Genomic DNA, 23,991 nt, shown 5'->3' on the forward strand with positions numbered 1-23,991 from the left:
TTGCTACAGTCTTATAAATATATGTACACAACTTTACATACTATACAAGTCTGCAAGACGTCCTCCACCCTTCTCCCATCCATTCTTTCCGGTACGGAAGGACCCTCGGGATGGGATCAGTTCATAGCGAGCATGCAGCAGTCTCTACTGCTGGGGTCTTCTGGGTCAAACAGGGAGGCATATATGCAAGGCTTCAACAAGGCCCATCTCAAAGTCACACAAAAGGATTAGCTCAGCGTCTGGATTTCAAGTGTAAATTCAGCTGTTACTAGTTCCTGAGCTTGTTTATATTAAAGTGAAAAAAAAAAGACAATCTTTTTAAGACACATTTCCTTAAAAGAAAAAGATTACTAGAAGGTACTTACATTTTCTGAAGAAAAATGTCTTTACATTACAAAGGATTTTCATTTGAAAAAAGAAAAAGACAAATGAAAATGAAAATGAAAACCAAGTGTGTAACCGGGAGCTGTGACATTCTGTGACAATCACAAATGTAGACATACATAACACTCGATTTCCATTCTGCTCAGGGATCAAAAGAAAGTATGGTCATATTTTCCTACAGATAACGCAGTCATATAGACCTATCACACTGACACATTTTTGTAAATATTTTGAATGTGCATGATTAATTTCTGACATTTGTCCAACACCTAGAAGTGCCTGACAGCAACCTAACATAAATTTCTGGGTTGGTTTCAGAAAGAGAGCAAGTGGTAACCATCTACAAATGGCTGATCTATTTTGGTGTAAGCTTAATTAATGCTGCATATGAAACTCCAAATGTCAAAAATCCATGAGTTGAAAATTTTAATTATTAAAATGATTTCATTAACTAATTCTAAAATGGAATTTGAATTTAATTTCATATGGGTATGAAATTCTCTTACAAAATTCAGTTTTAAGAGAGAATTTAATGAACTTTTATGTTTTTAGCCTGTGGATGAAAACTGTAAGAAAATGTTACAAATGACACATGGTCTCCACATTACAGCCAGCGACTCTCAGGGGAGGGTTGGACTGGTGCGTTATGACATCTGGTCACGAAGACCAAGCTGCTTTCTGATGAACTTTGCAATCAGGAGCTGGGGTCGCTGCTGGTACTCCACCAGAACGTCGTGGGACAAGTTGATCTGGTCAGAGTCAAGTCTGTCAAGAAGTGTCACACAAACCACAGCAGCTGGTGGAGCAAGCAACAGGATTAGTGGAGTGAGTGGGTTTTATCTTTCATAAAGATGTATCCATTTTAGATCAGCATATGAAGAACTAGGCATCTTCATGGCATTTTCAAACACAATTTTTATTCTTTGAGTCTCCTCCCTCTTCATCTGCCCTATCTTCTTGTGCCCCTTGTACCTCCCTTCTCCCCTCCCATATCCTTCCTGCTTTCTATTGCAATAGATTTTTCTTTTCAGTGGGAATATTAGTCAAGAGCACTGACATTCATGGCATGTCTGCTTATGCTGTTTTCCCTGTAACACAGACACAATCTGTTGCATCCTCTAGCTTTCAATATATTTTATTTTTATATAGAATCCCACCAAAGATATTCCTCAAATTACTGAATTGAAAATATTACAAACACTCATCTTCCCCTGTCCTTCTGTATTGTGTTAGATTAAAGCACAGGAAAGCATTGTGTCACAGTGAGAACAAGGAAGGTTCTTTGCCATCCAAATAATTCCTAGAGAAGACTCTTCCTACTTGAGAATATTCCTGGAGAGCTGGCTTACTCCCAAGGTGGCATTTATATCCTGGTGCAGTGTTTAATTTGCTTGTGGCAGCCCACACAAGAGTAAAAGCACAGAGGTGACCTATGAAACACTGGTCATGGAAGTGCCAACAAAGGTGAACACTGATCCTCAGGAAATGAGAAACAAGGCCCAAATCAGATGCTTTAACACAAGAACCAGCTCTATCACAGAGCAAACATATTAGCACTTGAATTCTAAAGAATAAGAAAATATTCTTCAAGGACTGGAGAGATGGCTTAGCGGTTAAGCGCTTGCCTGTGAAGCCTGTGGACCCCGGTTCAAGGCTCAATTCCCCAGGACCCACGTTAGCCAGATGCACAAGGGGGCGCACGTATCTGGAGTTCGTTTGCAGTGGCTGGAAGCCCTGGCGTGCCCATTCTCTCTCTCTCTCTCTGCCTGCCTGACTTTCTCTCTCTCTCTCTCAAATAAATAAATAAATAAATAAAATTAAAAAAAAGAAAATATTCTTTGATAGATGAGAAACAATAGAGATAAAAACTAAAGTTGGCCTGAGTCAGTACTACAGAAACATACTTCATTGTTAGCTAATTAAAAGATATAACTCTGGGGGCTGGAGAGATGGCTTAGCAGTTAGGGCGTCTGTCTGTGAGGCTGAAGGACCTAGGTTCAATGCCCTAGAACTCACATAAGCCAGATGCACATGGTGGCACGTGTGTCTGGAGCTCAGTTGTGGGGACTGGAGGCCCTGGTGCACCCATTCTCTCTCTCTCTTTCTCTTATAAAAATAAATAATAAAATATTTTTTAAAAAAATATATAACTCTGGGCTGGGTATGGTGACACACATCATTAATTACATCTCACATACTTTTTCTTGAGGATGACAATTAAAATCTATTCTTTTAGAGATTTATAAATGAACATTGTTATCAACTATAGTCACAATGTTGTGCACTAGACACCTAACATTAATTCCTCCATTTATCTAAAGTGCTGTGCCCATTGAATAACTTGTAAACATTTTCTAGTCCCACCCACTAGCCACTTCCAAGCTTCTTATAACCACCATTCAAATCTCTAGTTCTCCCACTATGAGCTTTTTAGATTCAACATATGCATGAGATTGTGGATTGTTTTCTTTCTATACCTTGCTTATTTTACTTAGTATAATGTCTTCAAGGTTCAACTGTGTATTCACTAATTAACAAAATTTCCTTATTTAAAAGGTTGAACAGTATTCCAGTTTATACACATGTCATATTTTATTCATCCAGCCACCCGCTGATGGACATTCTGGCTGATGCCATGTTGTGGCAGTTATAACTAATGCTACCGTGAGTACTTGTGGAGATATTTCTTCAACATATTGATTTCATTTCTTTCACTTATCCATTCAGATATAAGATTGCTAGAGTGCACAGTAGCTCTATTTTGAGTGTTATGAGAAACCTTTATACAGTTTTCTAAAATGGCTGTGTCACGTTACATTTCCACCAACAGTATACAAGGGTTCCCATTTCTCTTCTTCCTCATCAGCACTTGTGACTGTTGGCCTTCTGATCATAGCCACTTTAACAGATGAGCAGTGACATCTCATTTTAACTTGGGTGTTCCTGTCAACTGATGATGTTGACATGTTTCTCATCTATTGGCCACTTGGGTGTTCCGTTTTAAGAAATGTCTACTCAGGTCCTTTGCCCATTTTAGAAATCAGGCTATTCATCTAGTGCTATTACATTGTATGAACTCCTTATATGCTTTGGGTCTCGATCCTTTATTAAATTCATGACTTGCAAATACTTTTCATAATTCATGTGTCTTTTTTCTTGGAGAGTTCTTGGTAGGTAGGCATTTACAATCTCATAATTCCTTAGGTGTGCCATGAGCTAGGTAATATTTTTGTTCTCTTTGACAGACAATGAAATGAAGGATTAGAAAGGTCAAAGAAATGGCCCACTAAGGTTCAACTGGTAAGTAAGTAGCCAATGAGCTCCCAGCTTTCTAAATTGCTATCTTATCTTTCTTCCATCCACTCCTCTCCTTGCTCATGCATGGTGAGCCCTCAGGCTCTTCCCTGACCTGTCCATCAAGCTGACCTCATAATCAAATGAGAATATTCAACTGAAGTCAAATCAAATATGTCATCACCTAGAACCCTATTTATTGAAAACTCGCTCAGTCGTAAAGCAGCTTGGCTGAACAGGTAAACAAGAAAATGGGAGTGCTAGCAACTTCCCTAGGTTTTCAAGCTAATGATTAGCAAGTCTGTGAGGCTGACTTGGGCTGGCAGTATCAGGGAAAGTTGAAAGTCCTAATCCTTCACTTGGCTGAAGGATAAAAGGAAAGTGTACTCTGTACCCTTCACAGAGCAGGAGCCAACCTGACTAAATATCTTCTCTGTGTTTCAAGGGTAGCAGAACAGAGCAGGCAACAGCATTCCCACTAATAAACAATATCTAACTTGCCACCTAACAGGTTCTATTTCCATGAGAAATTAAAAGGGAGTAATTGCCCAAAACACTTTCTCAGAATTAACCCTGCAGTTTTCCTACCACAATCCTCAGATTTGGCATGGAGGGAGGGGTGGCTACTGGGGCCTGAGGAACATTTAGTGGCCTAGCTGTCACTGTGGAGGTCGTCGGTTACATGACCGGGGCTGAACTGTAGTAACAGCCCACAGGTCTTAACACAGAGTTTGAGCCACACCAGGAATGCCCAGAAGTTCTCAAAGTTTTGGCATCTTTTATGGCCTCTTAAGAAATAAGTGAGGAAAGTTGTCATTAGAATATCTTCTCTCACATGAAAAAGTATACCTGTGCCTATGCACACAAACTATCCCACATTGAATCCTTAGGAACCCATGCAGTCTGCTGGTCTGCTGTATTGGCCAAATGTCTGCTTCAGATGAAACTTTCAGCAAGGTTTCCCACAAATGGTGAGCAAAGATAGCACGGCTGAGGCTGAGTGCCAGCGACCATGCACACAGCAGAAGCCAAGCGAGCTACCCGCCCCCCACCCCCCGCGGAGGTGAGAGAACAACAAATTTGGTATTCCAGCTCCAGGCCTGGCTTTTGTATCTGCTCCTCTTCTACCTCTCCCTGGCCCTTTTTGCACACATGTACACACACACACACACACACACACACACACACACACACACACACCTCTATTGCTCCTCAAGCACTCTTTACTCCTCCTATGTCTGCTATAGTCATCAAGCCAGAGACTGCACTGCCATGTGTCCCTTGGGCTACTGGCTGCTAATCTTAAGACAGGTGGCGAACACTTGAGAGGAACTGGGCAAGGTTAAGGACGTGCAAGCAATGTGACCTTGTTTTTCCAAGCACGGCCCACTAGCAGAGACAGTAGAGGTTCAGACTTTCAGGCTGCATCCAGACACACAGCATCGGAGTGAAAGTGGGAACGGAAGAGGACAGTAAGCTGCAGGGAAAACACATCTTCCCAGTTCAACTCTGTGCACATGACTATCTGAAAATTACTGCGCTTAGGAAAGTGTTAGATTTGGGCTTGAGAGGTGGCTTAGTGGTTAAAAGTGCCTGCCTGTAAAGTCTAAGGACCCAGGCTCAATTTCCCAGTATCCATGCAAACCAGATGCACAAGATGATGCATGCATCTGGAGTTCATTTTCAATGACTAGAGTCCCTGGTATACCATTCTCTCTCTCTCTTTCTCTCTCAAATAAATAAATAAAATATTTTAAAAGTGTTATTAAAGATGCTGCTTGCAATCATACAGCTAGCATTTCATTTGTTTACTTTTTGGATAATGTTTTGTGAAAAAAAAGCAAATATTTTCTTTCATTACGTAATGAGGGCAGCATAGCACAGTATTTTCATGTTCACCTTGACCTCGAGGAACTCAAGACAAAATTAGTGTTTACATTTGCATTGCATTCCTGGGTAGCCTCTTAAACAGTATTGCTTCTTTAGCTACTGCCTCATACTCTTTTTCCCTTGGTTTTGTTGATATTGTATAAAATCTTCTTGAATTAAAAGTGATTCTTGTGTTTTGCCAGGTGGGTGCATGTGATCTTTCAATAAACATCTTGTGCAGTAATGAGGGGAGCAGTGGCCAGGAGACAGAGGACATTTTTCGTCCTTTCCTGTGTCCGAGCTGTGTTTCTATGAGTAACTCAATGTGCTCTCTACACCTGGCTCCATCCTCTCAGGAAAGGACAGATCAGGCCTCAGAGGACCTCTGAGTTCACTTCTTCTGTGGTCTTATCTTGGAGGGGACGATGGTGCCCTCCCTGTGAGGTCCTGCAACACCAGGGCCTTGAACTTCTGCTGAATGCTGGGAAGTCAACCAGATATGGCTTGGGAAACCCAGACCAAGTAGCCTGATATCCTCGACCCTGGTCATAACCCTGGCAGGGGAACCCAGGAAGCCTTACTGGGGATGTAGCAGTTAAGCTGGTCACAGGCAATTCCAGCCATGAATAGCATTGAGTCCTTGGCCCCAAAGTGTTAGTGTGTTGGTAGTGGTGAGCAAAGGTTATGATTAGAATTATAGTCCATCAATCGAAACCATAACTAAATGTCATCTAAAATCTTACAAAACAAGCAAAAGCAAATTTAATATTTAAGCTCTTATCTTTGTAAAAATAGCATGTGAAAACTAGTCAAAAGAGAGGTTTTTAAAATGTTTCACCACAGAAGAAAAGGTTAAAGGTTTGAGGTGATAGCTACAGTGATTATTCTGATTTGATCATTATATAAGACATGTACCAATATGTACGGAAACTTGTATAATTACTATGTTCCAATGAAAAAAAATACTGTAGGGCAGGATGTAGTGATGCACATCTTGTAATCACAGTGCTCAGGATGCTGAGGGAAGAGGAGCTCAAGTTTAAGATCAGCCTGGTCTGCATGGCCTCACCCCATCTCAAAAGAAAACTAATGTAATAAATGAATTACTTATTATTTCTACCTCAATAATTAACAAATTATTTATTATTGACACCTTCAGATTCTGGTACTGATATTCATGGGAAAATAGTGGCCATGTATATTACTAGTATCTGCTTTACTTTTTGTTTGATACCAACACTAACTTTTGGGATCTTTTCTGTCTTTGTTGAAGTGGAACAATTACCCATTCACAAAACTTATAGATGAAATTATTCCCTGAATGGTAACGGGCCACATTTTGGTTCTTCTGTCTAGAGCACTTGAGCTTTCATGGACAGCTACCTGGCTGGCCTCAAAATAATACAGCATGGCACAAAGAGGTCTGCATCAGGACTGGAGAGATGGCTTAGTGGTTAAGGCACTTGCCAGCAAAGCCTAAGGATCCAGGTTCAAGTACCTAGTACCCACATAAAGTCAGATGCACAAGATGGTGCATGCCTCTAGAGTTTGTTTATAGTGGCTGGAAGCCCTGGTATGCGGATTCTCTCTATATATCTATCTGTCTCTACACCCCCCCCCCCCGTCACACAAATAAATAAATAAATAAAAGAGGTCTGAGCAAAACAGAACTGAGCTCAAATTCTAGCCCAGTAACATCTCAGCCATGAGAAGGCAAGGAAGGTTATTTAACCTCTCTGAGGCACCATTCTTTTTCTCTTGTGAGGTTGTAGGAAGTTGCAATTGGTTGCTCCACACTCTTGTGCATAATTTTCAACTTCCTGATTCATCTTTCTTTTAGAGTTAAGAAATTTTCTAGTGACAAACTACAGATAATCATTACGTTTTAGTGTGATGCCTCTTAGCCTTCATTAGTGGTCACATGCAGGTCCCAGACACTAGCATTCACTGCTGGGAATAGCAGAAGAATGTGAAAATAGAATTAATGTCGAACTTTTGCTCCCCATTTTTGAACAATTATACAGAAAAAGATGACTGAGTTTTTCCCAAGTTACAAGGGATTGTCAAAATAAATAACAGGAATTCTTCCTTTACTCTAAAGGAAAGCCACTATGAGTTACAAACAAGTAAAGCCATTGGAGAGGACTCAAATGGAACCTAATCTTAGACAAATACTAGGTTTCATATATTGCCATGCAAGCTTGTGTCAAAAGCCAGCACTGTCTTTTAAAACTGCGTGCAAACTGAATGCATTCATCACAAGTTCACAGTGCAAAATGATTATTATCTTTAGAATGCTAGGGACATAATTCAAATCAATTTTGCTTCAAGAGAGGGTCAGATCAATGTATGCTAGACAATGACAGGCAAGTGCATGGATTCAGCATTATGTAGTGTTGTGTGGTTTCTGCTGTGCAGTTCTGCGTTATTCTGAAATCCAGCCATGATGCAGAATCATTTCGTGAATTCCACTATTATCACCGCTTACTCCAATCTGCCATGGTGGCGTTGGATTGATAACGCTCTCATTCAGGACAGTGAGCTCACATGAGCATCAGAGATGTGTGGGTGTTGGTGGCTCAATTCCAGGCAAATTGTCCACCTATTTAAACATAAATAGACCTAGAAAGATGAATCAGGGTATAGCAACTTTTTTTTTTTTGTTCGCCCAGATATAATAGCAAAAGGAAATCTTGACTCCTGATTTTTCAGACAATTCTAAATCAATAATGTGTCTAGTGAATGGAGAAACTAATTTTCGATAGCTATTTTTCCAGGTCAAGAAGATTCTAGAACTCTTTTCATTCATTCAGCAAATATTTATTGAATGTCCATATGGCAGACATTATTTTAGAACAATGGCAAAGTCCCTGTTCTTATGGTGCTATATTGTAATGGAGAGAGCTAATAAATGAACACCTTTATGCACTAATACACACAAAATAACATATAAGTTAATATGTACCATAGTAGAAATATGGCCACTAGTGGTAAATTTTAGGGGGAGTTGTTTGCTTGTTTGTTCTTTTTTCTGAGATAGGGTCTCACTCTAGTGCAGGCTGACCTGGAATTCACTATGTAGTCTCAGGGTGGCCTTGAACTCACAGTGAACCTCCTACCTCTGCCTCCCCAGTGCTGGGATTAAAGGTGTGTGCCACAATGCCAGGCTAATAGTGGTCAATGTGACACAGAGAAATGAAGTAAGTGACATAAGTGTGAGTGAAGTTTGGGTGGTTGCACAAGAGTGAGATCTGATATCAACTGTAAAAAGTAAGAAGAGGGCTGGGTGTGCTCGTGAGGGGCAAATGGTTGAGAGCCCTGAGAACAAGGACACATCAATACATCAAGAAGAGAGAGCTGACTGCCTCTCATGAGTTGCGTCACCTCCACCTCATCTTCCCAGGCCCAGAAGTCATTACAGAGGAAGCAGCATCACAAATACTGCTCTCACAGCTGGCCTGAGGACCAGTTCCAGGGAGATGGTGAAGGACACTGTGGTCACTCAAACCTCATCCAGAGATTCAGAAGCTACAGAGAAAGCAACAGTAAATCAGATCTCTATCTTGACTGCCAAGTCTCAGGGAACATCACGGAAGAGGAAGGCAAAGATTGTTAAGAGTCTCAGGGTGGGTGGTTGTAGCCTGAGACACCAGGTCCCTGGCCTCTCCCCCAACCCACAGAAACTTACTGAGGCTTCTTGGCCCCATAATGATACCAATAGCCCTACTGAAGAAGACCTTCAGCAAAACTGGGGAGGGATGAGGGGTCTAAGCATACATCCTTTTAAAAAAATTAAAAGAAAACACTAAATAATGGTAATAAAAAGAAGTGACAAGCCCCACAAACCCAAGCCCTCCCAGAGCCGGGTAGAGGCAGAAAGCTCTCTTTCTACCTGGCTCAAAATTCTCAGTGAGTCTTCTGAATTACAGCTATGGCTCCTAGAAGACCCTTGTCCATGGAAAATGTGAATTTATAAGCAGAAATGATCAGCTATCAACTTGGCATGAATTCATTACCCTGCCATCTAGTAGTATTAAAGAGACAGGAAAGGCCCCAGGACAAGGCAGCCTGGAGGGCAGGCTGGGGAAGCTGCTGCTAACAGTGGCCGGGAGTTGAGCTTAGGTGGGAATAGGCTCAGGGAGCCACAGGCTGCTGGGCCAGGTAACACCTCTTTTCCACGCCGGTTACCACTGGTGTGTCCTTTCTGACTGCCTGTTTGAGCAGCTGTGTGTGACTATACCTGCAGCCCTTCCCCGAAGCAAGCTTTCCTGGCTGCCGCAGAGTGGGTTTTGTAAATAGGCTGAAATCAAAAGGGGCCAGGGGCCAGCGTCCAAGCTTCACCGCTAGGGTGGGGTGGCAAATGAAAGATGGGGACCATAGCAACTTGTGCGTGGGGTTTTGTCTGTGCGCATGATGAGAGGCTACAGCATACCAGAATCTACCTCTGAAAACGGTGATGTTTGGGGGACATAAAGAGCGCCAGACACCGTTACCGTGAAGAGATTTGGGCAGTATTGCTCCCCCAAACTACGGGTCTACAGAGCTGCAGCAGCGCGTCGCGTCAGTGGTGGGAGCGTGTGTTTGGCAGCCTCCCCGAGAGCATGGCCGAGAAGAGAGGGCTGCAGCGGGCTGGGAAGAGGCCGTCCTGCAGGCTGAGACCAGCTTCAGCAGCCGCCAGAAAGGGTGAGGACAGGGCATGATGCTGCCGGTGGCAGGAAGAGCAAGGTCACAGGTTCTCTAGCAAGGACAGAAAAGCTCTCAAGACAACGACTTCCCTCATGTTGCTGCCACATCCTTCAGACAAAAAGACTGGTACTCAGGGCTCACAAACCTGGAACTCTCTCTGGCAACCCAAGGGTAGCTTCTGTGAAAGAACCAATGGCCATCACCGCACTTCCTCCTGGGCAGCAGGCGGTGCTGTAACTTAGCGTGTTACCATATCAAGGGGAGGCAAAAGTCAAGGGATCTCCTGTTTCCATGATAAAGAATTTCCCAGAGGCCTTTCCTGGAACAGAAATCTCTGGGCCCCAGTATCCCTCCACCCCTCCCCACAGCCCCCCAGACTGATTGGACCGCTGCTCAGGCAAGGTGAAGCTGCCCCCACTCTCACTGGCTAGAACAGGGAAACAGCTATTGTTTCTTTAAAAGTGGTTGTTAATGGTGACTTCTAAACAGCATGAGGACAAACGTGTGGCTCTTGGCCCATGTGCAATAGGAGCTGGCATGTACATGTGTTCTGAGAGAAGAGTGCATAAGGAAACAGTCTGCATAATTAATCTCTTCTGATGAACTATAACTTTTCTAAAGAGCATTCCTAGAAATGTTACCACATGTAATGTATGTATGAAAATGATTGGCTGTAAGGGCAAATATTCAAATTCCAAATCTGCTTGTGATGAAATACAAAAGTACTGTGCTGCAATTCTTTTAATTCTGTAAAGTCTTTATCCTCTGGGCAGCAGGACACTACCGTCTCCTGACTGGCTTTTTCTAACATCACTGGCCGCTCCTCCTTGGTTTCCTGCACCTTCCTTAGATTTTATCATTAGCCCAAGGATCTCTTTTCATCTATGTCTCCACTCGTTCTCTTCCTTCCCTACATGACAACTTCCTTGTGCTGTCCACTTGGTCTCTTACTGCTTCAGTCCTCAGCCCTCACTAAACACCCACACTCCGGATGCGGAAGTCCACTGGCTTCCTTGTGCTCTACTTCATGTCACTAACCTTACAACCTCACCTAAGAACCTTCTCTTACAATTATGATAACCTTATTTTTTTTAGATGTTCAGGCCATAAACCGGGACCCATTATTAACTTCTGCCTTTCTCCTAAAATTCACATCATATTGTCAACAAGTCTTGTTGGATTTGTCTTCATAGTGTTTCTGGAACTTGACTGCATCTTAGTACCCCTCTGGCCCTGGCATCATCCTGGCCCTTCACATCTTGCCAGACTGCTGTCCTTGTCATTCCTCTCTCTGTTTTGCCCTGGGCGTTATTAGTTTCTTCCCAACTCAGTAGCCAGAGCAAGTATGTGAAACACAGATCTGGTCACACCTCCATTTAGAACCCTCTAGTAACTTCTAGTTTTGCCCACAGTTCTCCCAGTGACCCACAAAATATGCACCCATCCCCATTCTTCCCATCTCTCATCATCACATCTCCATGTATTTTGGTCTTCACCTGTTCCTCTAGTGTACCTGCATGTTCCTAATATATATATACTGCCTTTCATATAAATGTTCCAGAATGTGCTTCCCCAGGGATTCATATGGCCTTTCCTACCTCCTACCCTTTTCTGGCCATGCAAATTGGAATTATGACTGATAGACTGTTTTTGAAATATCTCATTTGCCTCCTGTTTCAGTAGATTCCATTGTAATAGAAAATAGCAGTCAAGGATGAAGAAAACTGAATTTGATGCTGAGTCCTAGCTACATCACCAGCCAGCTGGTGTACCTGGGCAACTTGTTTTTGATCCCTGAGCCTTGTTTCTTCATATGCATGATGAGAGCAATGCCCTGTCCACTCACAAGACATTATGGCCTAATGTATATTATGAACATTATAAAGCATGCATTTCAACCCAAAGTAAAACTTACTTGCGCTCCTTCATGACAGAGGAGAAGGGACTCTGTGTGTCCACAAATGCTTACCTTTGAGACCACAGAGTCCACACATGGCTGCAAACACTGTAGATTCCATCTCAATATTCCTGACCCCAGCTTTATAAGCTCTCTTCAAGTAATCTAGTTTTTTTTCTCTAGAAAATGTACACAATGCTCCATCTAGTCGGCCTTGGCCTGAAAGAGGGTGGAGAGCATTTAGTGGCTGATGTCCCACTGCAGTGGCCACAGTGTCACACCAGCTGGCTAGTGATGACAGCATTCTGTAGTTGTCCCTAACTCTTGAGTCTGCTCCCCAGAGGGAGTGAATCTGGCTGCCATGGGAAGCCACAGAAGACCATGGAGCATGACTACCCAGGTCTCATACATAGGGTGACCACCAAACTGAACCAGGGTCAGTAATCCCTGAGAGGCAGCCAGCACTGTGCCCAGGGACATCAGGAGTGGGAGGAAGGACCTTGGAGGAAACTGTCCTTTGAGGAAATTCCCTGACTACCTCAGTGACTGGGGATGACCCAGGTGGAGCTGCTGTGGGAAAGGAGGCTTCCCACCTCAGCAATATTCCCAAGGTCGGTGAGGATCAGATGGAGTTTGAGCATGGCAGCTTTACAGATGGGCATCGAGATGGTGGCAGCCACAACTCACGTGCCTTTCTTGCCTTCCATGCCTCTCAGGCTGCATGGCACCCCTTCATGCTCATGCTTTCCTATTCAGATTGCTCCCAGGGCTCCTGTATCACTTCAGTTCACCCGGGTCCGTGAGTGAGGACAGAGGAGGTAGAGAAGATCCAACACTACCCCTCTGCTCTCCATGAGCCACCACCTCCTCTCTGTCCTCTCTCCCCAGCAGGCCCCAGTGCGAGCAGGTGGGCTAATAACACCCTATCATCACCCATTATTTTCACAGTCCTCTCTGGCCCCTTTCCTTTCTTTCTCTTTATATCCCCTATCTCTTTCATGTTGTTTGAACTGGCAGTCATCTTCCCCCTGTTACCTGCCAACACCTCTAATGGTGTTATTTAAGCTGATTCTAACTCAGACTGCCAGAAGCCAAGCAGGTCATGTCAACAAGAGGGTCTGTCAGGGCTGAGGGCGGCAACCTCACTTCACTGCCAGTATAGGCAGCCCCTGATGTGGGGCCCAAGGCTTGCCAGGACTGCCACATGTATTATTTTGTATTTTATGTTATCTTAAACATTTCTCCCCATTTTCTAAACACATTCTTGCCTGGGGTCCAGGTGAATGACAGAGACACAGAACCAGCATATTTCCTCTCTGTGGAGTCACCAATTTAGGTTCAGGTCATGAACAAAGTTAAGATGTGGTCACATCATTAATTGCATGTTAGTATTCAATTCTTTCTTAGAGGATTAAACCCATTCTCAATATAAACCTATTCTACACATTTCTCTGCTGTTTATTAACCCTGTATGTTGCTATGCTTTAGTAAGTTAAAGGGCTATTTCCTTTCCTTTTTTCATCTTTTAATTTTCTAAAGTGTGGCTTTTAATACAAATTATAGGTTTGAATAACAAGGGGTTTCAAGCATTTTTCTGTTGCCTTCATGGAGTATAAGTTCTTCTCACCTTCATAAAAATCATAGGTGCACATTGTGTGACCAATGAGGGTAGGGAAGTTGGGAATTTCTTTGCTGCAGGTGAATAGTTCTTCAGTCAGTTCTTTGTCAAGTTCAGTGTTTCGGGTGACGACATTGTCCAAGATGACCTGCTCAAACTGGGGCTTGAAGAAGGAGTCTACTGCTGTGTCTGTTATTACAACTGACCCGGGGGCAATCCCTACAATATGGAATAAATAAGAAATCATGGAAGAAAAATCACTTAGCCATCGCTTTTGTGACACAGAGCATGTAGCCTACCCTCCCCACATTAATTAACACTGTTTGCTAATGATTCTGTTTTTGTATTTAAAATTATTTTCTTTTCCACATGCAATCAAAAACACATTCAGAACAGGCATTTCCAGTGGCTATCTTTCCAGATTCACATTCACAATGTGACAGGGTTTGGATTTCAAGACAAACAGGACTCTTGGACATGCAAATTAGCACCAGCCTTCAGGCTCAAAATTGAATAAATTAGGTCAGGGATAAACTAAATGAGCCTGCCAGCAAGTAGCTTTCATAAAGTGATGTGACTACTTGATATTTAATCTCTCCTGCAAGCCCTCGATTACTATAATTTCTTGGCAGCTCTTTCCGCTCTGCTTTCTGATTCTCGTCAGATTCGCTCCCTCTCCTCTGTGACTCCATGTAAATTAGGCCTCTTGGCTGACCTTCCATTGCTTCAAAGTCTGGCTTGCTCTAGGGACCCGGACTCACTGAGAAGCCATCCTCACCCAGCTATTTTTCTCCCTGCCTGGAATGAGTTCTTGTCCTGCCAGCACACTAACACCAGCGTTCCTCGGGGGCCAGCTTAAGTCACTCCCTTCCATGCATCTGCTCCCGCGAGGGAAAGCCAAGAAAGAAGCATAAATAAACAGAACAACACCGGCTGATCCTAGTCAACTTCCGTAGGCCCAGCAGAGACCCACCATCTGAACCACTCTGGTTTCTACTGAGAGATTCATCTTAGTAGTGCCCTAGACGCTTCCTGCTAGTTCCCAGCACACTTTTTGTAGTCACTTGTTTATGAACTTCTCTGACGGAACATGAGTGTAGTCAAATGAGGAAAAGTGTGTGTATACTGCTCTCTTGCCAGGTCTGACACTGCACCCATTCCATTATGCATCCACACTAGAAATTTGCTCAGTGAGTAAACGCTTCTGTAAAGATGCTCCAGGTCACAGGTCTGCAAGCCCTAGTCCACAGGCCGCATCCTTCTGGTGCTGTGATGTGTTATCACAACACGATCACACATGCTCATTGACACACTCTTCTTGTTGGTTCTGAGCTGTGGCATGACATTGAGAAGTTGTAACAGAAACCACATGGACTGCAAAACTTAAAAATTTCCCACCTGCCACTTTATAGGAAAAGTAGAGTGGAGACTTATCCAGGGTCGTAGTGTAAATTCCAATATTGGTCAAAGTAGAGTTAATTACAGAATTCTCTGTAGAGTCAGCTAGAGACCTAAGGTGGGCTCAGAAGATGCATCTATGATGTGTCAGATACTTTTTAAGTTAGCCAAACAAGTGGTTCCTTGAGTTGGCCACAGTGTCCTAAGAACAGCAACAGAATAGAGGAAAAGAGTTGGAAATGTGTGTATCCAAAAATGATATTATTCTCACATCATGTTTTTTTTTTTTTTTTTTTATCAAGGTAGGGCCTCAGTTCAGCCCAGGCTAGTCTGGAATTCACAATGTATTCTCAGGGTAGCCTTGAACTCATGGTGATCCTCCTACCTCTGCCTCCCGAGTGCTGGTATTAAAGGCAATGTGCCACCACACCCAGCTCACATCATCTTCATATGCAGATGCATTAAAGCATTTATATCATAAAGTCCTTCATAAGCAAAAATACCTACTTAGCCAAGTACTTTTTACTCATGAAAGTATGTTTGCTCATTGGAGGAGCAATCATGTCAGCAGAGGGAGGAGTGACAGCACTTCCATCTGTAAATGCAACCCTGCTTCAAACAAACAACTCATCTTAGCTATAGGCCAAGCATTCTTAACATCACTTCAGAATGAAGCGGGGCACACCAGCACGATGGGCTCGTTTGCCTCCATTCACAGGTCTTCGTGATTTAATCTCGTCTGCTTGTAGATCGTACTGCGTTACCATGAAAGAAGACACGAGCTTGATTGGATGGTGACCAGAGTGAGTAGCTGGACACTCTCATGAGTACCAATGGCCTCCATGGTGGTCACGTAAGGACACATGCACAGGTGTGAGCTAAGGAAACAGATGACTCCTTCCTGCAGCCTTAACGATATGCTCCATGTCAACTGCAGTTGCATTGAACCACCTCACACACACTGATTATTTGGGTTACTGTTGGATAAACTACCACATACAGGCTATCTGGTCTGACATTACTCACATTCTTTTTCCCATTAGAGGGACATCCACAAGTGTCCTGTCTCCCACGTGTGAGAGGCATTAGTGGGACTTTATTCCTGGATCACAGCTGTGGAAAGGCCATGGTCTTTTCTAACTCGACTTTAATCACAACCATCTGTCACTGTGACACAAGTGGCCACACTTGTCTAGCTTCTTGATTGAGGATTTTTGAGGTCTTGTCTTGCTCCAAAGTTGCTGTTTGTATAGTTCTAAGCCTTTTCTCTTCTAAAATCTCAGCCCATTTTTATAGTGTCCATGCAGCCTTATCACTATGCCAACCAAACCTTTCCACCTATAATGGCATGTCCTTGTTTGCATGTAGTGACACCCTGACAAGAGCGGCTTCTGAACAAAAGGGCATGAAAGGAAGAAGTTTCCCCACAACTTCACCTCAATACAGTCTGACAGCACAAACAAGCTGCCTTTACAGCTGACTGACATCCGGGAAAGAAAGGAGGAGGACAGGATCTTGGGGAACATCCTGGGTCTTCACTAAAAGCTAACATGGCCTCTTTCTGCTATGCTAATGAGTAGATGACATAGCCAAGAAGAGTGGTAATCTCTGAGCTGAGTCAAAAGTAATGCTTTGTTGAGGGCTATGCGGTCTACTTATTTAGCAGATAAAACAAGCGAATTATTATAATTATTTTTAACGTGAACATACTTATTTCTGTCACAAAACTTTTCAACCTCAAAATTCACTCTTATCACTAAAACTTCCTTTCTAATAATTCTAATCTTCTCCCTATGAATATCTAAGACCAGTTGGGCAACAGACATCAGAGGCTTTCCCTCCAAATTTCCTTGGAGTAGGAGACAAAGAAAGAGGAGAGAAGGAAGGAAGGAAAAAAAGAAAGAAAGAATGGAAGAGACAATGTGTAGAGGTTTCTTCAAATTTCCATCTTCTGACACTTTATAATTTAGCGGGGTTTATGTTGGGCTCTGAGTATGTTGGTGTGTGTGTGTTTAAACTTTTTTATTGACAACTTACATAATTAGAGAGATAAACTATGATAACTACCTCCTCTCCCACACTTTCCCCTTCATAGAGCCACTCTGTCATATCCTCTACCCCTCTCAATGAGTCTCTTGGTGTGTAGTTTTTAATGAACATAAGGATATATGAAGAATCATTCAGTGTTAATGGCAGACATCATTCCACCTCACCGATTCCCCCTGATGTGCCAATTCTGATGATAGTGACGTCACAGCAGCGTGCGTGGTGCAGTAACTTGATGAGTTCATGCAGCATTATAGAAATGGAGGGGATGCCCATGCCGTGCTGTGAAAAGAATTGCATATCTCATGGATGGATACAGAAACAGGACATATTTTTATTCATTGCAAGTTAACAGCCCTCAAGTAAATTTATATAATCATTAAGGCTGTGCCAATGCCAAAGAAAGCATAAGTCATCTCGAACCAGTGCCTACATGACATACTGACAGATGTGTTAAAAACAGGGCACTCTGGAGGCAGAGGTAGGAGGATCACTGTGAGCTCGAGGCCACCCTGAGACTGCATAGTGAATTCCAGGTCAACCTGGGCCAGAGCGAGACCCTACCTTTTAAAAAGAAAGAAAAGGTAGAATGGTATGATGTGGTGTACAGGGGTGTCACTATTTGTCATCTCCCCAGAGCTTTCATAGGCTTTTCAATAAGGCTATGAAAATAGCTTTTTGCGTGATTGACCTGAAACCAAGGAAACACACTTTGGCTGCCATGTTACCAGTCCTACTTCACCCTCATATGTGAAATAGAAAATCAATTTCATTGTTCAACTGGGGCCTTATTTGTTATTAACTCTGTGGAAGTTCTAAAGTGTTCTGGGGAAGAAACACAGTTTCAATTCTGAACATATGAGCAAGTTTAAATGATTCTGTGTACTCCTGGTAGACCTGTTTCTTGTTTTTCTTCTTTAGCACTTAGATCAGTACAACCAATGTCACCAAAACAGAGGTCAAAACAGGCTGGGCTGGAGAGATGACTTAGCGGTTATACACTTGTCTGTGCAGCCTAAGGACCCTGGTTCAAGGCTTGATTCCCCAGGACCCACGTTAGCCAGATGCACAAGGGGGTGCACGTGTCTGGAGTTAGTTTGCAGTGGCTGGAAGCCCTGGCGCGCCCATTCTCTCTCTTGCTCTCTGCCTGCCTGCCTGCCTCTCTCTCTCTCTCAAATAAATAGATAAAAAATAAACAAAACAAATTAAAAAAAAAAAAAGCTAGATGATTTGGTGATGCCTGGTAGTTATGTTATACTAACTCTCCAGAAAGCCCTTCCATGCTGCAATTTGTAGAAACTGGGATGGAGTTTTACACTGGTACCTATTTCTTCCTAACAAAGCAACAGGGAGTCAAGTGTATTTCTGTATGTTTTCTATTCATGGCCAAGGAGACTATGGAAAACTGCCAGAGCAGTGACTGCATGATCTCACATGAACCCCCTCACCATCATCAAGAATATTAAACTATGGGGCTGAAGAGATGGCTCAGCAGTTAAAGGTAAAAGCCTGCTGGCCCAGGCTCAGTTCCCCAGTACCCACATAAAGCCAGATGCACAAAGTGGTGCATGTGTCTGGAGTTTGTTTTTAGTAGCAGAAAGCTCTGGTATATCCATACTCTGTCTGTCTGTCTGTCTCTCTCTCTCTCTTTCTATCTCCTCTTCAAATTAAATAAACAAATAAATATTTAAAAAATAATGTTAACTATAGAAGCTTCAAACCTCTGGGTTCACCATTTCTCAGTTCCCATCTAATATGTCCTGACTTTTGAATACATTGTATGCCTCCTGGAGCCCAGAATCAAATCTATATTGATTTGTGTGCTAAAGATTAACGAGTCTGGAGCTTTGGCCCAGGCTCTGCAACTAATGAAAACCTACTATCATTTTCTCAACTGTAAATTAAGAGGATGCATTATTATTTTATCTACTAGAGTCCTTCTAAATCAGACACTTGGTAAGTTTATGATCATCACTATTTTGCAGTGTTGTGATAAAATTACAGATGGACTTAAGTGTTTCTGTTAAATTATTATATACACACATGCACACGCACATACACACACGCACACACCAGCAGCCACTGAGAAGGAGGAATCGTCAACAGGACCTCCACTTGAGAACCCTGGCCTGCTCAGTAAAGACTATTTCTAATCTACTAACTTTGACAGTTTAGGTAACCCAGGATATCAGGATTAGTCTACTGCTGGTCTTATACCTTATGTCAAAGCTTTTCTGCTCCTTTTGGTAGTTTTACATTTTTGTAAACCTTAGTTTTTGTTCTTTTCCACTTAATGTGCTAGATAGAACAATGGTTATAGTTTTTAAAATTTTAATCTTGAAAGTTATCATGAGGACTGGAGAGATGGCTTACTGGTTAAGGCACTTGCCTGCAAAGCCAAAGAACCCAGGTTGGATTTCCCAGGACCCACGTAAGCCAAAAGTACAAGGGGGCGCACGAGTCTGGAGTTTGTTTGCAGTAGCTGAAGGCCCTGGCATGCCCATTCTCTCTCTCTCTCTCTCTCTCTCTCTGCTTCTTTTTCTCTCTCTTTCCTTCAAATAAATAAATAAATATAAAATATTTTAATAATAGAAAAGTCAACATGGCAAGATTGGAAGATATTCAACTTTTCTTTTTTGTTTTTTTTGAGGTAGGGTTTCACTCTAGCTCAGACTGACCTGGAATTCACTATGTAGTCTTAGGATGGCCTCAAACTAATGGTAATCCATCTACTTCTGCCTTTAAAGTGCTGGAATTGGGTTGGAGAGATGGCTTAGCGGTTAAGTGCTTGCCTGTGAAGCCTAAGGACCCCGGTTCGAGGCTCGGTTCCCCAGGTCCCACGTTAGCCAGATGCACAAGGGGGCGCACGCGTCTGGAGTTCGTTTGCAGAGGCTGGAAGGCCTGGCGCGCCCATTCCCTCTCTCTCCCTCTACCTGTCTTTCTCTCTGTGTCTGTCGCTCTCAAATAAAAAAAAAAAAAAATTTAAAGTGCTGGAATTAAAGGTGTGTGCCACCCAGCTGATATTCAACCTTTAAATGTAGAGATTCTCAGTTATTTAATAAATGAATGCATTCTGCTATTTGAGCCCCAAACAAATTTCAACTTCACTGCCCACTGACAGTGGGTGCTTTTTCCTTTGTTACTTCAGGCTTCTAGCCATGGCCACACTCCACCACTGACAATGGGTTGTGTCTGTCCTCTAGTATAAGGGACACTTTAGAATTGCTGCACCTGTGTAGGCCTCGTCTTGTCCCCTCCTTATGCTGCTTATGACCAACTTGGGCCTTTGCTTCAGACTGTAGCCCTGTGCAGAGAGATAAGCTAAGAAAGGCAGATTGGGTGCCTGTGTATGACACAGTCCTAAGTATATGCCACATAGGGGAGATGCTGTATGTCCCTAAAACTATAAATCCCTCTGCTTTTTTTTTTTTTTTTTTTTTTTCAGGTAGGGTCTTGCTCTAGTACAGGCTGGCCTGGAATTTGCTATGTAGTCTCAGGGTGGCCTTGAACTCATGGCGATCCTCCTACCTCTGCCTCCTAAGTGCTAGGATTAAAGGCATGCACCATCACACCCGGCTTCCCTCTGCTTTTATTTGGTCTTTGGACATGTGTGTGCATCCAGAACTGCTGACATATTCTAAATGAAGAGTGGACAGTTCACAAGATCTCTGAAAAAACACTTGCAGCTTTCAGCAAGCTTACTACAGTGTTAAACAGTCATTTCAGCAAACCTGAAAATTCACCCTGTGTACTAAAAGCTCAACATTCCCAAAGATGGATAAGGGACAGAGGAGACACAGTGGCTGGAAAGGGGAATGTGTTAATCAGTTATAGAGAAAGGGTGTGCCTTAAAGAATTTTTTCCCTTGATTTGAATCATTCCATAGTAAGGGTAAACAAAGGTGACCCTGCAGGCAGTGCTCTGCCCTCAAGCATTTTCCAGGCATGCCAGACCTGTGCACTTGCATTGTTTAAGAATGCTAAGCAGAGAAGCCAGAGAACTGTAATCAAAAGCTCCCTTTGGCTTCCGGCCTATGAAGCCTAGCTGGTCTGTACTTACACTGATAGACAGCACAGGCCCCGTTTTGAACATGCAGTATCTGTCTGTGCCTGCACAGATGTCTTCAATGTCTTCTCCACCTCCCTCCAAACCGAGCTCCTTGTGCATAAACAGAGCAAATGCTTTCATTCTTTTGGCGCTCCCACCGACACAGACAAACTGTCAATAAAAACAAACAGGGCCCTGCCTTAGTAACTGGGATAAGAGCAGGGGCCAGCTTTCAACCCAAATGTCTTTATTTTATTGTACAGTTGTTTCTTTCAGAGTATGTGTGGCTGTCACGGGCTATGTATGTGAACGAGCTAATTTGCATCATTAGCCTGTAAAGAAGGTAACCAGGTGCACAGATTTATGTACTAAATTAGCAAGGAAAATCATAGTCAATGTTGATGTTATTTGAGGAGGTATTTCCTGGTGGTTTTGTTTGTGGTGACATTAGCCAGCATCTTAATTGATATAATCAGCCTAGTGTTGGGCTTTACACAATATAAGCTTGCCACGTAAGTCTAAGGATGAGGAATATAAGAGCTGGTGGGGGGGGACTCCCCGTTTTCTATGTGCTTTCTGACTGCACATGCTCAACCTTAACATTTTATTACAAAAAGCACTATGATAACTTAAAGCTTTAAAGGAATTATGTCAAGACTTTGCCCTTTCTCTTGCAGCAAGGTTTATTATTTTCAGTTCAGAATCTTCAGGCAATATTTCATCCATTCATAGATCTCTGGTGCCAGTCCATGTAAGTTACAACTCTTCAGATTGACCATAAAACTGAAACAGATGTTAGAAGAGCTTGCAATTTGAGGTCTACTTTGAATTGTAGATATTGCTGCAATCAACACAATCTGGTTTTGTTTTTAACTTGCTCATATTTAAACATCTCTGGAACTATGATGGGTGTTGTATTCAAAGGTGTCACATCCAAGAAAATATGGTAATAAAATTGGCAGTTGTTTGGTTGGGTACTGAGGCACATATTTGTAATCAGTATTCTGAAGATGGAGAGATTGAGGCCAGCCTGAGCCAGCCTTGTCTCAAAAGACAAAAGACCTTGTCTCAAAATAAAGTTGTAATTGGGGGCTGGAGAGATGGCTTAAGGTGGCACATGCATCTGGAGTTCATTTGTATTGGCTTGAGGCCCTGGTGCACTGAATCTCTCTCTTTGCTTTTATCTTTCTTTCTGCCTCTTTCTTTCTCTCTTTCTCCCTTTCTCTCAAATACATAATAAATAAAATGAAAACCTGTAATTGCTTTTACAAGAGCAGGTTAGGAATACATCAGTCCCAAGGCTGGAACAGGGAGATGTCAGAGGGAGGCCGCGAGTGGCCTGTTGGTGGTATGGACGAGCAGCCTGTGAGGTAAGCACCAGACAGGGCTCAGCAGAGGGTGAGCAGCAGCAGCAGAGGGTCTGAGAGCTGGGAGGAAGCAGAATGTGTGGTAGGTTGCCAGGGAAAGTGCCACCCAGGAAGGCACATGGTACAATGTTACACACAGAAGAAGGTCACAGAAGGGCTAAGTACTTGCTGGTTGAATTTAGGCAATCAAGGTTTTGAGGTCCAGCCCCATCTCTGATTGAGTAACTATCTCAGTATTGTGTATGTAACCTCTGTGGGCCTCAGACCACAATGTTTTGAAGGTCAGGGTGAAATGGGGTAGGAAAGGAAGACCCAAGCCCCTTCTCAGTGTCCATGAGTGGAGAGTGTTAGTCTCACATGAAGCAACCATTTCCTGGCCCTCCTTTAGAGTTAATTTACCATCTCTTTACTGCAGACCCACTACAAATCAAGCTAACTGGAGTCCTCTAGGAAGAAAAGGCAGTTGGAGCTACATGGCAGCTGTGGGCAGCATTGGGCAGAGAATCAGAGGAAGGCTGGTGAGGTCCTGGATGAGGACAGAGATCTGTCTAAGGAAATTCCTATCTGAGATTGCAGAGTGGGTAGCCCCACTTGCAAAGACCGACTGTAAATATAGGGTGGTCTGATTACAAGATGTGTTCTGTTTCCATTTAGCTATAATTCTTGGGTAGCATGCACTCATTCTCCATTATAGGATGTAATTATCCTTTTATCCAGGTCCTCTGCTTCTCATCTACCCTTGTTACTGTCTTTTCTGTGGGTTCTTAGGAGTTTCTCTGTTGAGACCTTAAGCTAGTAATAACTGTAATGGAGTCAGCCACAAAGGCTGGTAACAAAGAGAATAAGGTTAGTTCAAGGTGTTCAAGGTGAGTGTTATTATAATGGCTTATCCATGGACTCTTCTCCTTTGCTGCTATGAGTAGTTAGATATGAGTCAAGATCTAAGAACAGTAAGGCCTTTTTATATCTGTATATACAAAATACAGTAGTTTGCAAATCACTTCATTGTGTGGTGCCAGTTCATGTAAGTTACAACTATTTAGATTGACCATAAAACTGAAACAGATGTTGGGAGAGCTTGTGGTCTGAGCTCTGCTTTGAACAGTAGATATTGGTGCAATCAACATGATCTCTGTACATTCCTGGAGACAGACTGAAGCATCTTAGCTCTTGAAGCTTATTCCTAAGTCAGACTTACTAAATGTCACCCCAAGACACGATTTTTAATCTGTCTGCTTTAATGAGAAGGAACATATAGCTGAAGACCGCCAACCAACATGGGCCTTCAGTGACACTCACCGTGACTTCTGACCCAAACAAAGTGATCTTTGTCCTGGTTTTATCAAGGATGGAAATGCATTGTGAGGGAGTAAGGAGCATGACCA

General features: G+C 42.8%; 1 protein-coding gene across 1 annotated transcript in view; it reads right to left on the reverse strand.

Moving 5' to 3' along the window:
• Positions 1 to 1,028: 1,028 nt before the first annotated feature.
• Upp2 (uridine phosphorylase 2) overlaps positions 1,029 to 23,991 on the reverse strand; it is a 43,349-nt gene continuing 20,386 nt past the window's right edge. The window contains exons 3-7 of the mRNA XM_004651861.3: positions 21,252 to 21,410; positions 17,360 to 17,474; positions 13,758 to 13,967; positions 12,203 to 12,349; positions 1,029 to 1,180 (exon numbers count right to left, since the gene is read on the reverse strand). Coding sequence (XP_004651918.3) covers positions 1,029 to 1,180; positions 12,203 to 12,349; positions 13,758 to 13,967; positions 17,360 to 17,474; positions 21,252 to 21,410 — 783 coding nt within the window. The remainder of the gene's footprint in view (positions 1,181 to 12,202; positions 12,350 to 13,757; positions 13,968 to 17,359; positions 17,475 to 21,251; positions 21,411 to 23,991) is intronic.

Source organism: Jaculus jaculus, chromosome 4 (genome assembly GCF_020740685.1).
Source record: "Jaculus jaculus isolate mJacJac1 chromosome 4, mJacJac1.mat.Y.cur, whole genome shotgun sequence".
Lineage (NCBI taxonomy): Eukaryota > Metazoa > Chordata > Mammalia > Rodentia > Dipodidae > Jaculus > Jaculus jaculus.